General features: G+C 34.0%; 2 protein-coding genes across 2 annotated transcripts in view; both read right to left on the reverse strand.

Moving 5' to 3' along the window:
* Nucleotides 1–3630: 3630 nt before the first annotated feature.
* On the reverse strand, nt 3631–7480 carry LOC127863662 (uncharacterized). Its single transcript, XM_052403286.1, has 4 exons — nt 7273–7480; nt 4847–4962; nt 4334–4467; nt 3631–3987 (listed from the first exon to the last, which is right to left on the reverse strand). The coding sequence occupies exons 2-4, from the start codon at nt 4867–4869 to the stop codon at nt 3809–3811; spliced, it is 336 nt and encodes a 111-aa protein (XP_052259246.1). The 5' UTR covers nt 4870–4962; nt 7273–7480; the 3' UTR covers nt 3631–3808.
* Nucleotides 7481–7992: 512 nt separating this feature from the next.
* LOC127863654 (uncharacterized) overlaps nt 7993–17211 on the reverse strand; it is a 19250-nt gene continuing 10031 nt past the window's right edge. The window contains exons 2-4 of the mRNA XM_052403278.1: nt 10379–10484; nt 8760–8888; nt 7993–8527 (exon numbers count right to left, since the gene is read on the reverse strand). Of these exons, the coding sequence (XP_052259238.1) occupies nt 8328–8527; nt 8760–8888; nt 10379–10415 (366 nt within the window). The 5' untranslated portion in view covers nt 10416–10484 and the 3' untranslated portion in view covers nt 7993–8327. The remainder of the gene's footprint in view (nt 8528–8759; nt 8889–10378; nt 10485–17211) is intronic.

Consider the following 17211-nt stretch of genomic DNA (forward strand, 5'->3'; position numbering starts at 1 on the left):
ATCATTTACTCGGCATTCAATTTCAGAATAGCTACTATTATGATACTTGTCTCCCTATGGGTGCCTCATCTTCATGTGCAATTTTTTGAACGTTTCAGTTCAGGTTTACATTTTATTTCTGTATCACATTTGAACATCCCCCATATATTGCACATTCTCGACGATTTTTTATTCATGGGTCCAAAACATTATCCTATTTGTCATACTAGTTTGGATATTGTTTTAAGTTTCTGTGCACATATTGGAGTTCCCATTAAACAGAAAAAAAGTCACGGCTACTCCAATAATTTCATTTATGGGTCTTGAATTGGACTCCATTCTTATGGAAGCGCGACTTCTCGAAGATAAGTTAAATAAAGCTAGGAACCTTTTAAGCTCAAGTCACCCTTAAAGAACTTCAATCCCTTCATGGTCTTCTAAATTTCTGCTGCCAAGTGATAGTCCCAGGTCGCAGTTTTTTACGTAGACTCATAGATTTGACACTGAATGTCTCCAAACCTCATCACCACATTACTCTTAACAAAGAGAGCCGCAGGGACCTTCATGCTTTGCAGTTGTTCCTTGAACACTTCAATGCTGAACAATTACTAAATGAACAACGCTGGCTCACGTCCGATACTTTACATCTCCACACGTATGCATCCGGAACCTCAGGTTTCGGAGCCACTTTTGGGTCAAAATGGTTTTCAGGTACATGGCCTAAAACATGGTTAGAGTTAGACATTACCTTTAAAGAGTTATTTCCCATTTATCTTTCTTTGGAAATTTGGTGTCATCAGCTTCGCAATCGGTGCATAATTTTGCACACCGAAAATAAGGCGGTGGTACATATTATAATTAAACAATCATGCCGTGTATCAGTAATTATGTCTTTAGTACGCCGCGTAGTCTTAGCCTGTATGACTTACAATATCTTGATACAAGCACAACATATTTCTGGAAAGTACAATTTATTACCTGATCTCCTTTCTCGTTTACAGATCTCCAAATTCAAGGAAATGGCTCCCCACATGGACCTGCTTCCAACACACATTCCAGAGAATCAGTTCATACTTTAAATCAAACAGTATACAATTTGTTGGACAAATTTCTGGCTCCTTCCACAAAAGCCAGCTACAAAAATGCTTTCCTTCAAAACCAACGTTTCCATTCTTCACATTATCCTATGTCAAACTGCCTGCCAATTACAACTGATCGTTTAGCACAATTTATTGCATACTGTCACAATTTGTGCCTCCAGGCTAGCACTATCTCCACATATGTTTCGGCACTAGGTTACATTCATAAATTGTACAATTTGGCGAACCCCACAGAATCATTCATGATCAAAAAGTTACTATACAGTTTACGCCGCACTTCATCCGCGGATAAACGACTGCCTTTCACTATTGCCAATATTCAAACGTTACTATGTGCCATTCGTTCAAACGGTAAAGACCATTACAATCGGGTCTTGTTAAAGGCCATGTTTCTCATGGCATTTTTTTATCTTTTTCGAGTAGGGGAATTGTCCGTTTCACATAATGGTCATCAAAAAAACATCTCCCGCCAGGACCTTATCGTTAGAAGGTCAAAAAGAGAATAGTTGCTATTCTGAAGTGGTGGTGCATAATTAGGTTTGTGAAAGTCGTCATGTACTGGTGAAAGGATGACGTGGTTAGGTACTAATAGTTGATGAGTTAGAAAGTAATGGCGTCGGTTTTGAGAAGGGATTCACGAACTGGTCTGTGTTGTTTACAAACGAATAGTGTAGAATGAGTGGCTTGTCGTGCGGCTTCAGATGTAACCATAATTAAAGATTTTTGAATAATTGATGTAAGTCGAGGTGCCAATGACATATCGGTAGTTGACGAAGGTGCTGGTGAGGTTGCTGTGTATTGAGGTGAAGATAAATTGGGAAAGGTTTACGCAGGGCTTAACAATATTCGTTATTGGCTTCGCTAAATGCCGTGAATATCGTGTTGGCGTTATTTGCTTCATTGTATGGTTGTGAGAGGCTCTGATGTCGAGTAGAAAAGCGAATCCTTGATCACAGGAGCGAAGGTCTGGATTGGTGGCCACCGTTTAGTTTTTTCAATCGCTTCTTACCTGGAATGTCTCTTGAGATTTCAATCGCTTGGCGGTCGGTAAATGTTTCGAGTAAGACGGAAATGGCGGACACGGATTTCGTAAAGGCCTTGATTGAGTCGAGAAAAATAATGCGAAAAAATAAAGGTGGCTTGGCATGTCAGCTGACGGAGCTGCTATTTTCTGGTGACTTCGCACGCTTAGAAGTATTTCTTCTATATCTGATATTCTGCATGTTAACCATTTTGCCAAGAAATAGACTATTGGGATTCCGAAGATATTTCATCTTAATCCTTGAGTTTTGCGTTCGGAGATGAAAACCGGAGAAAAATCGTGTCTTGGAATACAATAGGACATCGGTGCATCTCTATTTCGAGATGAATGTTTACATGGATTACGCTCTTAAACTCACGAGTCGTCTAAGAAACACATCACGAACTATGATGTTTAGCAGAAACAACTATCAATTCAAGATTATTCGCAGATGGTTAATCATACCAACTTCATTGTACCAAGAGAGCCCTCCCTATCTCGCACCTTTTTCACAAATTTGCATCCGCTGTATGCGACCATTTTACATTTAACTCTGCAACCATGAGCAGGCACTTATATGATGTATTTGTCAAACATTATATCATACTGACACGGACAGTGATAACTTGCAAAACCAAATCAAAATAACAGGCAGGGCAATTTAACGCACATCACCAAATACATTCAAAAGACTGAATATAAAGTACTTAGCAACTTAAAATTGGGTGCGTATATGTTTATTGCGGTTGAAAATATAACATGTGGGTCTGTGCCTTCGTGTGAACCTAAACAAAATTAAATGAGATCAAATTAAATAAAAATATACTTCCAGAATTTTTTTTCCGGGTAAAATCTCTTTTACAACAAGTTGACAGCAACACGAATATGGTGAACGCAGGAGGCTATTTTTCAAAAATACCGCGAGGACTACTTCCCCGCGAGACCTTCTTAGTAGGGTATTTTTTATTATTGTATATTCAAGATATTCGTTTATCTAGTTACATTTTTATATTTTAAACTGTTTTCTTTAAAAAGATGGAGCAACGCAATATTTAAAAAAATGTTTTTTAAAAGCTGTACTGTCCCACTTTTTTCATACGCGGTTCAAGTGGACACTTATGCCTATAAAGTTTGAAGTTTGATACTTAGATATATAACCGGTATTTACTACTTCTTATTGTATAAAAAAGCAAACTTTTGTACTGAACTATTGTTTTAACACTACGGATAATTAATTTGCTCAGATTTAATAAATTCGAGTCATGTGTTTAAGAATTTGAAAAAAAAAACGCTTAATCAAATTCAGTTTTATCTAACGCTTATAAAGCGTCGTTTGTTTAGATTATGCATCAAAATAACTTACGCCTTTATAAATAGATCGGCACAATTTTCAAAACGGTCCTCTTCTTGTTGATCAAAACAGTTTGTAGTTTTTTCTTAAAATAAAAAGGGACCATTAATTTATTGGTGTTTGTGTATATTTCAATTCCAAATCTCCAAATGTATTTAAATATAATTTTCGTTGCCAGGTTTAATTTCATCTTTTATTATTATCTGATAGTGGCATGTTTTACAAACATTGTTAAGCAAGGGCGATATAATCAAACACGAATAAATACAGTATACGATATGTTCGTACGTATATACAAACGCACACGTACAGTATGTTAAGACTTGAAACATCACTATTCGTAATGAATAAGTCTTATCAAGGCTTCAAACCCTTGTTCACCTCCTCATATGGTGGCGGTTGCCATGACTGCATCGGTTGAGTGGATGCTGAACCGTAACCTGGCAGCATGTTGGTTGTTTGAATAGGGTGAGGCTGGTACGGTTGCTGTACGTATGCCATCTGTGAACCGGGGGCACCGTAAACGGGTTGGACATCTATAAATAACAAAATTTCATATTTCTTTCACTGTAAAGGAAGGTTTTTAAACTGAACAACACAAACATTAAGTCAATGTACCTTTCCGCAAAACATCTCAATGTATATTGAGTTAACACAATGTGTTAAATGTGTTAATCTTTTTCTGATTACATGACATGGGGATTAATGTAACAATATAATAGTGTTAATATTATTATTTGGTATATTTGATTATTCAAATATTACAAACTCATTATATTTGCGTATTTCCCCATGTTTTAAATGCAATCCACCTCTTCAGTAACTTATTGAACTCAATATAGCACTTTATTTTTAAACTGAAAGAAAGGAGATATAACTTACTTGCTGGGGAAAAAACCTGCCCCTGGCGGGCTCGCTGCCGTTTCATGATACAACAGCAGGCAACCAGTATCGACACCAGCACTATCAGACCGATCACGCCTCCTACTATGCTGCCGACCGGAACTCCAATATTACTGAAATAACATCAAATGCACATGTTACCATATAACGTGACGCACACGTACTCAGACAATTTAATCACTGCAAGTTGGTTATTTGAATCTTCGGTTTAAACAGAAGAAAACTTAATTTAATATACGTTCTTTAAGTCTTATTGTTCAAACACGGTTGCGATATTGCCTTTAATTAACTATATATATATATATATATGTATATATATATATATATATATATATATATATATATATATATATATGTGATCTAACTTCAATATAAAAATGACATACTTAACTATGTCAGAATATTACACTTATATTTACATTAGCGAAACATTTTAATGTTATAATCTAAATGTATTGTATAAACAGAAAAAAGTTGTGTTACTTTACATACGTTTGTTCACAGCAGTGTCCCATAGTTGTCGGTGCAGCATCCCCAACTGCAGTACTTATACTCAATCGCAGAGCCGAATGATTTCTGTACGAAACACCACTGACCAGCTGTAACCTCTGTTCATAACACATATGGATTTTATAAATACGAAATGCCTTAGACACATTTGAAATGTTCATTGATGTGTTTGCCATATATATATATATATATATATATATATATATATATATATATATATATATATATATATATATATATTTATACATATATATATTACAACCCGGATGATATGATATGTTACTTTATTTATCCGACCCTGTAGTATTTGGGCTTCTACTACAAAACTCGGTCACTTCATTTTCTGACAGCAGAGGAACCTAACCACACCCACAAATAATAATACACAAAAGCTGTGTTTGTGAAACACAATGCCTCCTACTGCGCTTTAAAGCCGCACGGCAGCTATTTTAGAAACAAAGTTATATTTTTATGTAAAGGTCACAGTGACCTTGACCTTTGACTAAGTGACCGCAAACCATGTTTGATAGTAGATCTCAATGAGATGCATGCACATGTAAAGTTTAAAGAACATTAACCTAAGAGTTTTCGTTTTTTGAGCAATATTAAAGTTTTGGGACAGACACACACATACAATGACAGACAGATAGACAGTCAAAAAACAATATAACTCCGATCATTCGATCCGGGGGCATACAATGATTTAAATCATTGTGCGTGTGTTGCGATGTTTTACCCATATCTTCAAACATTTTGATCCACTGTGTTGCAATATCCGCCATTGAATTGACACGGCATACATAAAATACTATTACAACCGGTATTTGAAATTAAATACTTTTTTAAACATCTTATCATAGGTGTTGCTGCTTTCGTGGTTTAAGTACTTAGACTTCTTCATTTAGAAACATAAAAATGTGTAAGTATTAAAAATGAAATAGTTCCATGCTTTATCATCGGTGTTTCGAAGGGTATTCTTATATTCAAATTAATAAGTGTAAGTCATGCTTAAATATTGTTTTTTTCCTTAACGGATTTCACGTATTTTTGCTTTTGAATCATAATGCGTTTGACTGCACTATGATTAAAGAGGTTAGCACCAGGATGTTACTTAAGATATTTCATAAGCATTGCATCAGTGCGCGAGTTAATTAGTCACTGCGCTGTGAACGGTCCTTCCTTCATAAAATCTTTTTCCGTTTACTGTTCATGCATGACTGACGCTGCGCAACAAGCAACCGTATAAACAAGCGGTTCATAACAATCTCGCCTCATGAAGGAATTAACATTTACAAAATAATGAGATGCAAATCAATAAATGTTTTGTTTGTTTATCGTTTATATTGTTTTGTTCTTTGATATGTCTGCTTTAAACTGCCTGAATCGATTTGTTTTAACGTGACAATCCATAATACACGTCAGCAATTCAAATGTAAATTAACATACCGATGTGCTTTTCGAAAACATGAGTTGTCAAAGTTCGTAGATAATCAAAATCAATATTTACATCCTGATATAGAAATACGTTTCAAAGCATTATCTTAACAGGGAAGAAATTCGTGATTCAACAACCTTCGATAATGCTATCTCAAGTTGTTTTTTTTCATAAAGCAACGTTACAGATTGTTTGTTTTTGTTGTGTTTTCTACATACGGGTGAACATAAATACCTCGTTTCGTGTAATTTCCGCAAATAATTTTATCTAGAACTTGCATGTGTTTTATGTTTTAGTTAACAAGTCAATATATCTAAACGCCTAGTATTGTATTTGTTACATTTACACGTATAATCATAGTTGTACTTAAGCGTTAACTTATATAAACACGCGTTGACTAGTTTTAATTAAATAACAGTAGATACTTCAATAAATAATATTTCAATTAATGTGTGAGTCGGTTGGCAAACACAGTGTGCGATTGCTTCTGTCGACGCAAATATGATTTGAAATATACCAGATAAAACGTTGGACAATTGAAATGTTTTTGGTATTTAAGCATTGAATTACTGCATTTGCAAATTTGTTGCAAACAGTTTATGTCAGGCGTTTCTTTGTTTCAATTCTATATATTGGCTATTCAATATTTACAACAATGTGCATTATATGATACCTGACATTTTCGCTGTTCGCCGAGTAATTACATAAAATGCCACACCTTATTTTGACGTTGTTACTTCATTAACCAAGCATACTATTTTAAATGTTAATGTATGCTGGTAAATTATAAAGCAAGCGAATACAATATATTATTCCCATATGTTCTCGAGATTTTATGAACTTAAGATTTGAGAAAATACAACTTTTCACAAGATCGTGATAATAATTTTCTTGATTTAAAAACAAAACAAATAGCCATAACGTCTTAAGTTTTGGTATAAAGTATATCAATTGAATTTAACACCTAACTTACCGTGTATTCCGACAGCCAAAACTAAGAATTTCTGTAGAGTTGAAATTGCCATTTTTGTTATTGATATATGTACCGATGTCGTGTCCTTAAATGAACTCACAATTACGAAACATTCAAGTCGTTTATATAACGCGGCTTTTTAAAGATAAATACGTGTTTCAATGTACGCAGATATATCGCTTAGTCAGTTGACATAAACAGCTAAGCGCGTCGTTTCGTTTCAAACCACTACCGCTGATAACAACCTGTATCAACCATTATGAATGCATTTATAAATATACTATGAAGTCCGAAATTTTGTTATAAATCTCGTCGTTAAGGCAGTGTATTTATAGGTTTAATGAAAGTATTGCAAAATGCTCGTTACATCTTCATATAAGGACATACAATCTCTTAGACATTCATCGGATAAATTATCAAACTTGCATACGTTTTACAAACAGTATATTAATTAATAAAAGGCTAAACTATTAAATCAATATTTCATATTGTTCAACTAATTTTTTTGTTTGAACGTTCAATGACAAACACGCTTTATCTTCATTTGCTATTTACAATATATAAACGAGCATTCAAATTAACATTAAATATTTGTTTCCAAACATCGAAAATTATCAAATGGTTTGACCCAAAAATAATTCTTTATACATCCGAAAGGTTTATGCCCTTCCATACTAAAATTAAATCAACCCAACACTATGTTTTTCCAGAAATGTCACGTTCACCTTAAAACTGTGTCAGGCCAATAATTACTTATATCTTCATGGTCAAGTTTAAGATATTTCAAATTGTAAGTTCAATTAGTTCTGAAATATATAAATAGTTGTATCACAAGCAATAAACATGGCACATGAAAACCATGTCCATCGATTCATCGAAGGGCACACATCAGAAATAAGAAATGAAGTAAAGTTTATTATAAACATGGCATTGAATAATTATATACATTTGTTTGCTATTTGTCGGAATGAATACAAAAAATATGAAACAAAAACATAACAAGGAAATCAATCATGTCAGCTAGAAAAACACAAGTTAGCAGTTCTGATGGTGTTCTAATATCGTTGCGGTGAGTAAGATGACGGCTGCATAGAATACGGGGGTGGTTCGGATCCCATTGTGGACCCGGGATGGGCACCGCTGCCCTGTAGGGGTGGAGCTGACACTAACGCCATCTGGGTCGTCTGCATCGGGTAGGACTGTGGTGGCCCATAGGTCAGGTTAGACGATGTCACTACGGCTGCTTGTACAATCGCTGAAAGAGCAAATCCATAGTCACACACACGAAATTTTGATTACTATTTTTTTCAGATTTAAAACTAATATCGAAAAAAAGAACTGATAATGTTTGTAAAATGTCAATGAACAAATGGAAATTTTGCTATGGTTTGTACTCAGTCATTCAAACTTAGTCCTATTATAACTAGTTGGTATGAGTTTAAATCATTATAAGCTCAGATTGATCTACTGGATAGTATATTACTCACTTGCGTTTCCGAGCACTTGTCCACTGGTGCCTGAAGATCTGCGCACGCAGTATACACAACAGACGACGATCGACACGACGATTGCGACTAAGACCAATGAGCCTGCCAAGGACCCAGCAATCAGGCCTGCTGAAAATATATCGTGGTCGCTGTTATTTAAACCTGTATTAAATAGCCGTTTGACGCCAGAAAATGACCGACAATAACAATACGTTAGATAGCTTTTAACAATTTGTTAGAGAGCTTTTTAAAAAGTAGTCGGCGTGACAATTTCGCGCCAATTTTGTAGCAGTTATGAAATGCCGTTTGAAAGGGAGGTCGCATACTTTTCTATTAAGAATGCTTATATGCTATTGCAAAACATTTCCACATTATTCGAATATCGCAACTCTGTAGACTAATTGAGCATTCAGTGAATGTCGGAAACAAAATAGTCACACATCTGAATGAATGTATTTTTAACAGTAAGGTTAGAAGTACAAATGTTGTTGGTTTCCAGTTACAAGATCATCCCTTATGTTTTCGGCCGATCATCAACTTTGTTGCATTCGTAGGCTAACTTTTGTCAATATTTACTTTGTGTTTTGTTTAATCATATTCAGTAAATAAACTTGTATACTTTTGCAATCTTCGCTACCATGGATCTCACTCGCTAGATCAGATTTTAATAAACAAATTGTAAAAAAAAATAATGTTAAATTGAGAACTTCGGTAATGTACGTTACAATAAATGTAAAAAAAATTCTTTTCCTTATAGAGTAAGACACATAGAAAACAGTTCAAGCTATTTCAAGCACATTTACTTATTCATATACATAATTAGCATGCTTAATTTATTAATTCACATACCCAATATTTATATTCATTATTGATTTTGTAATGAATTATAAATGCACAATTATTTGCCTTGATCTCTTTAGGTCCACAATATGATGTAATCCAATACTTTGTAATGAGATTAAAAATATATGATAAATTGTAACACAATTATGAAATATACCAACAAGTGGTATATTCATTATTCACATCTTTCATTTGAAGTTACATTCAGAGGCGTACAATGCACACAACATTGTACTTTTGTAACAAGAAAACCTTAACAGGAGAATGTTACATAAATTAAAATTGATTTTTGGGCTGCGGATTCAAACACTTTTGGTACTTTTTTTGTTTAAAAAAAATGTTTATAATTATAGTTTTTTTTCTTTCTTAACGAGTGTAGCAGTCAAATATTACTATACATATTCATATATGAATGACACTATACATTGTGTTTATACGTCTTTTGAAGAAAATAAAATACTGACCGTATGTATGGCCCTTAACAGCAACCGATCGAAGTCATTTAAATTCTGGACAATATATGCATCATCTTACATTGTACAGTACCAACAAAAAGGATCTTGACACTGGCTTCCGCTAAAAAAAAACGCTCTGTACAACGCAATACTGTTTAAGCATACCAACCAAACCTAAGGCGGTTCAGTCACTCAAACATGAAATGTACATAATATAAAAACATATATACTAAAACTTTGCAAAACACCCAAGTTAAATGCACTTGAAATTTAGATATACCTGAAGCATCATGTTATTTACGGGTCCACAACAGTACTCACGTTTGTTCGCAACATATTGAGTATCCATCGCTCCCATCGCAGCAACCCCACCTGCAGACTTCCCAATTCAATATGCCTGTGTAGCAATATTCACTAGCGGTGACCTCTAAAATATTAATATTTTTACACCAGTCTTTGAGAAACTTTTACTGTTGTTTATTTGCATTCACGATAAACGACCTGATCGTTGGTGCTTTATTGAACTACTTCAATACTTACTTTTATAAATTTTTTATATAAAAATTTGGTGTGTTTGGATTAAAATGTAATAACAGCTTACTGGTTTAAGACCCCATTCTTTGCATTTACCCATCAAGTAAATGACAACAGCTTTAATAATGTCATTTGAAAGTTTGTATGTTTTATACTGTATTGTATGTCATAGTTATTGGCTACACGTCAGTGAAAAACGTACAAATCCAAACCTGACATCAACCAACGGTAACCGCTTTTAAGCACCAACGGTATAATCAATCATGTGATGATACTTCATACAATATCTGATTTTGGAACTGTACCCCGAATTTTGTTTCTTACAAAAATATAGGTACATACGACCTATTGACTTAAATATATATATATATATATATATATATATATATATATATATATATATATATATATATATATATATATATATGTATATATATATAACATAATTTTCCGTAAAAGGAGGGAATGTATAGACGAAGGGGGGCAATTTTCACAGACAACACTGGTTAAAATGAGTCAGCGTACACTGAACAGAGTGAACTAGTTATGAGATCCAAACTTTACGAATTAGTGTACGTGAATCTGTTAAGGTTGACATTTTAATGATGATCATCATGTTGTGTCAGATCAATGGGAAAGGAATACACTTGACGCAACAAGGGGTAAGAAAAGTACACTTTACAACATTAAGACAACATATTAGTGCCTATTGTCATTAAATGTTACACTCAAAACGCGCCCATATATTGTTATTGGTTCGGGCTACAACAAACTATGCTAGATAAATACTATTTGTTAAGTATACTTAATGCATGTGTGTTATATAGATCGCGATTGCCACCTCAATATTCTTCTCCACATGTTCACCCTCTCATTTCTCAATAATCATTAACTACCCCATTGTGTAGGCAAATTACTATCGGAACAAACAACAATCACAATAAGATTTTTTTTATAGGTGTTTAACTGTAAAAGGTACATTTGTGTCGTATTTACACAATTATATAATACATGCATTTTTTTGCGGCCCATAAATGTGATAATTTACTAATTCATTTACGTTTGAGCTGAGTTCAAATAATGCTTCTGACACCAAATAAACTCTATCTAATATTCACCAGAGCATTAGAATAACAACGTTTTGCAGCACAATAAAATTGAGCATAAGAACGTAAGTCTTTAAGAGACTAAAATATGTTTTTTTCTGTTCACAAAAATTCTGAGCATGCTACTTTATTAGTATGTAAATAAATCTTAACAAAGAGTGTATAATCATAAGGAACACTCAGAGCAGTTGCCCGAGACAATTATAGTTCTGTAAATTATGCATTGTGTGTTTCAACGTAATTGCTTGTTGTTTATTTACCATATTTGTAATTAAATACAATGGCACTTGCTTGTTTTTCTTTTCTTTGAAAAAGTTTGGGTGGATTTATTTTTACTTAAATTGAAAACACTTGCTTTTTATTGTGCGTTCAACAATTAACATTACGTTAGATGGAAGATTTGGCGATCATCATCTATATACTAATATAAATATAACTTCTATCACGAGAAAATAATTTTTTAGGTTTGATGTGACTGTGAGTTTTGTCGTTGCTGCGATCAATTCGAGTTTGTTAAATGGGCGATTAATTGTATTTCCCAACTGATCGTCATTATGCAATTGGGATGAATCATTCATTTTTGACAGTTGTATTTTGCGAATTTCTTTTTGTAAATAGCGCTTTGTGATTTCATATTTAAGGCATGCGATTTGCGTGTATATATTTGTCATAGTACCATTGCTAATTCGTAATTCAACCAAAAAATGCAAATAACAAACCACAATAAACAAACATCAAACATAATTTCGCAACGACGTTCTCTACGTATATGGATCGTATGAACAACTTTGACAATAATAGCAGTGTTCTGACTATCATACAGAACAAACATGCAAATGTATAAAAGTCATGTTTTATGCGATTGAACAACTCATTATGGACTTTTAGTCTCATGATTCCAGTTATTTATCAATGTTTATCTATGAAAACCAAGGTCGATTGTAAATAATTCCCACTGTAAACTCCTGACCTATTATTATTATTATTATGTTATTTATAAACATTATATCTGTTTAAAGTGATATTATTGGCATCGCGCTCATGCCCGTTTCTAGTTGCACGAATAAATCTTCAAGTGTAGCCCTATGTCCGTCTCTTGCTGCAAATAACTTCTGTAGGTTCATTTGTGTGTTCATGGCACTAAAATGTGCGCTAAGAATGAATGATCACGGCACCAAAATGTGCGCTAAGAATGAATGATCACGGCACCAAAATGTGCGATCGTAATAGAAAACTACGCGTTATGTAGGTTCGTACATTTATCTGACTTTTCAAAATGTAACGTACAATAACGAGTATATAAATATGACGTCAAATAAAACGTGAACGATTGCAGCGACCTCGTGTGTGCGACGACGCGCGAAAATCCTAACAGTAGTAGTAGGAGTAGTAGTAGTAGTAGTAGTAGTAGTACTAGTAGTAGTAGTAGTAGTAGTAGTAGTAGTAGTAGTAGTAGTAGTAGTAGCAGTAGTAGAAGTAGTAGTAGTAGTAGTAGTAGTAGTAGTAGTAGTAGTAGTAGTAGTAGTAGTAGTAGTAGTAGTAGTAGTAGTAGTAGTAGTAGTAGTAGTAGTAGTAGTAGTAGTAGTAGTAGTAGTAGTAGTAGTAGTAGTAGTAGTAGTAGTAGTAGTAGTAGTAGTAGTCGTAGTAGTAGTAGTAGTAGTAGTAGTAGTAGTAGTAGTAGTAGTAGTAGTAGTAGTAGTAGTAGTAGTAGTAGTAGTAGTAGTAGTAGTAGTCGTAGTAGTAGTAGTAGTAGTAGTAGTAGTAGTAGTAGTAGTAGTAGTAGTAGTAGTAGTAGTACTTGGCACAAACGACTTGTACTAAGATTAAGCAAGGAGTTAGCCTGGCACAAACGACTTATTCTAGGATTAAGCATGGAGTTTGACTGGCAAAAACGACTTGTACTAAGATTTAGCCTGGAGTTAGCCTGGCACAAACGACTTGTGCCAAGATTTAGCCGAGAGTAAGCTTAGCACAACCGACTTGTACAAAGATTAAGCAAGGAATTAGTCTGGCACAAACGAATTGTTCTAAGATTTATCATGGAGTTTGACTGGCAAAAACGACTTGTACTAAGATTTAGCCTGAAGTTAGCCTGGCACAAACGACTTGTTCTAAGATTTAACCTGGAGTTAGCTTGGAACAAACGACTTGTACTAAGATTTAGCCTGGAGCTAGCCTGGCACAAACGACTTGTACCAAGATTTAGCCTGGAGTACGCTTAGCACAAACTACTTGTACTAAGATTTAGCCTGGAGCTAGCCTGGCACAAACGACTTGTACCAAGATTTAGCCTGGAGTAAGCTTGGTACAAACTACTTGTACTAAGATTCAGCCTTGAGTAAGCTTGGCACAAACGACTTGCAGTTTGGCTTTTAAAAACACAGGCGTTTATCAAACATTCACAAAACCTTACTGCAGCAAAAACATATGTTTCTATAAAACGCAGGTTTTGTGCAACAGGCCACCGGATGATACTTAAATTGAGTAGACCACAAATAAAGTGTATAACTGTATAACAATAAATCAATTATTTATGACTTACTTATGGAGCATACATACTGACATTGCAGAATTCTGGAGGTGAAGTAATATTGATCAATGGCAATCTCCGATCTTTAAATGGGATATGAATTAGAATAATACAGACATACAATATTTTGTTTACGTGTAAGAACATGTTTTATCTTAGCCCAAACTATTACGTTATTATGATTCATTTAATAATTTCCTTTCTAAAATAGAGAGGGAAAGAACTTCTTTTAGTTGTATATATCTCAAATTAACAAATTAACAATGGTTATTAAAGAATCTATTTATTCGGACTATATTTAATATTTGTGTATTGAGAAAGGTCTAATCCCGAGTTAGACAGAAGGCGGTCGTGGCGTATTGGATATGGTGTCAGAGACCGATAGCGTTTCAAAAAGCCTTCGGATCGTGACGCAATAGAGCTAAAGTAAATAGGTTTAAATAAAAGCAGACAGCTATGCTGACGAAAAGATTCAGGAGTCTCTTATGACGAGTGAGCTCCACTTTGAGCTCCATCCATTATCTATAACATCCATGAGTTGCAGGACGATATTCCCCCCCGCCTACCAATTCAGATACAAGAACATGCACTTTTTCTATCGAAGAAGACTTCATTAACATGAAAGTTTACCAGACAAAATGGATGAGTTTAAATATAAAGAATGGATTTCGGCTGTAAATGGCTTGAAAATGCATCAAGGTGTAGCTAGACAATAGAGTCGACAAAATATACAGGATGAATATTGTGCACATAAAAGGTAAAATATTAGATATGCATCACGTGTCAGTACCGCGAACAGGTAAAAATAAAATAAAATTTTCGGCTAACATTGTGCTATGAAAGCAAATTCATTTTGAACGTTATGGACGTGTGTTGCCTATCGTTTTTAATCATGAGTTACAAACATTCTGAAAATCGGAAGGATATCCCTGTCCTGTGTATGATATGCAAAAATGAACTATTCACGGACAATTTCTATTGTGAACAATGCAGACAGGCTTTGTGCAATTCATGCGTGGAACTTCACGATAAGTTCACATTGCTTAAAGATCACAACGAATATAAAGTGAGTAAAATTGAAGAATGCAAACGAGAGGTGAGTTTTGAAAACACGTCTGTGAAAGAAAATCCAAAATGTTTAGGCGCTGATAAAGGCTTTACCCAGTATGATGATGCTGACACCGACTTACAAATTTCATTTAAACTACAGGCACAGTTGCGCAACAATAAACTAGATCCAGACATCACAGAATGCAAACGAGAGATTGGTGTGTCTTTCGAAAACAGCGACGAATTGATTCGCATCGATGACTTCTTTTACACAAAGGGTGAGGGACGTGAAAATGAAAAGCAACCTGATGGTAAAGGAGAATCTTTACAGAATGACAAAAGTGTCAACACTAAAAAGACAAACGAGCACAACATGGAACCACCATTGGTTCCACCTAGAAGTAAGTGTGTCGTGCTTTCGACTTAATGTAATAAATGATCAATGTCTAAGCGAATTTTATCCAAGGTTTGAACACTTTGTATTTCCGATCTTGCTTAATCGTAAAGCACAATATTTAATATGGAATTATAGAAGTAGTAGAATAAGCAGTAGTAGTTGTATAAGTATTAATATTAGTATCAGTATTAGTATTAGTAGTAGTAGTAGTAGTAGTAGTTGTTGTTGTTGTTGGTGTTGTTGTAAAAATAGTAGTAGAAGTTCTATCCTGTGCGTTTGTTTGACTTTCCCTTTAATATATAGAGTGTTTTTATAATATATTGGTATATTAAAGAACCATTGTCTTTTTCTACATATCACTTATAATTGTTATCGTTTTCTCATTTCAGTTAAAAAAATTCACGTGACAGTACAAAACACTCCTCTGGCAGTAAAAATAAACGTTGTCGGCAAGCGAGTCTTGGCTGTCAGGACTGAAAGGATGTTCATTGAAGACGCGGACTCCAAAGTCAGCATTGTTTCAATACCGTTCAAATTAATACGGAAATTTAGCAATCAAGCAGCTGACGTTTTAAGCATCGATGTTGGAAGGAAATTTGAGTACGGTGAAGGAACAATCGATTTTGAATCGGCTGTGGCCACTAAAATATTTAACTTAATGGAATCGTATTTGCGAAAGAAACCGTAATTTAGGTTTACAGCATATCATGTGTTTGATTTGTATGTACATGTTAAGTATGAAATAACATTATTGCAGACACTATCATATATTTAAGAAAATTAGATATAGCTTAACTGAATACAATTCTAAATATGAGCTATTATATATGCGTGTTATATTGTCGTTTTAATGCATGTGTATATACATTTGTATTTTTAATATAGAAATATCCGAATACACATACCACAACGTTTATGCTAATATGTTTAACCCTTGTTTATTAATAATGCAATTAAATCTTCTACAATAAAACAAAAAAAATTAAATTGAACATTGTTATCCATTTTATTAATTTACTTGGATTCAATGAAAAATAAATCTAAGGTCACCAGGATTTTTTTTCGACCGAAAATAGTAGGTCATAGTTAGTAGGTTATAGTTATTAATGTTTTCATATCATGATTGATCAACAGAAACCATATTCGAATGGAGGTTGATATAAATGCTCTTATTATAACGTAAACTTGACAAAAAGTTAATAAGCAATCAAAAAATAGATAAATCCACAAAGCGTTCAAGCTTTTGTGACACTCGTGTACACGTAATATCAGTGATTTATCCCAATTGTAATACAATGACATGCATTAACTTGATACATAACGAAATCGTGACAAAACATTGTCGATGATATTTCTTGATTAATGTGTGTATCGTTGTTAGTCTATTCGCTCATAATATCTTAAAGGGACCGTCAACCGCGATTGACGAAAAAAGAAAAGTTCCAAAATACCGTATTTTTTACAATTATAAGTTTATATTGATTAAAATATCACGACTGGTATATAACATTACTTGTGCAAAAGGTGTAAATTTTTC

This window comes from Dreissena polymorpha, unplaced genomic scaffold (genome assembly GCF_020536995.1).
Source record: "Dreissena polymorpha isolate Duluth1 unplaced genomic scaffold, UMN_Dpol_1.0 chrUn024, whole genome shotgun sequence".
In the NCBI taxonomy this organism is placed as follows: domain Eukaryota; kingdom Metazoa; phylum Mollusca; class Bivalvia; order Myida; family Dreissenidae; genus Dreissena; species Dreissena polymorpha.

Bases quoted from the DNA above. Each gene is read 5' to 3' on its own strand.
- LOC127863662 (XM_052403286.1), bottom strand. From the start codon at position 4,869: ATGGGACACTGCTGTGAACAAAC. The intron at 4,468-4,846 runs GTATGTAAAGTA...ATGTTATTTCAG, and splicing joins GGACACTGCTGTGAACAAAC to TAATATTGGAGTTCCGGTCG. The intron at 3,988-4,333 runs GTAAGTTATATC...TGTTATTTATAG, and splicing joins GCAGGTTTTTTCCCCAGCAA to ATGTCCAACCCGTTTACGGT.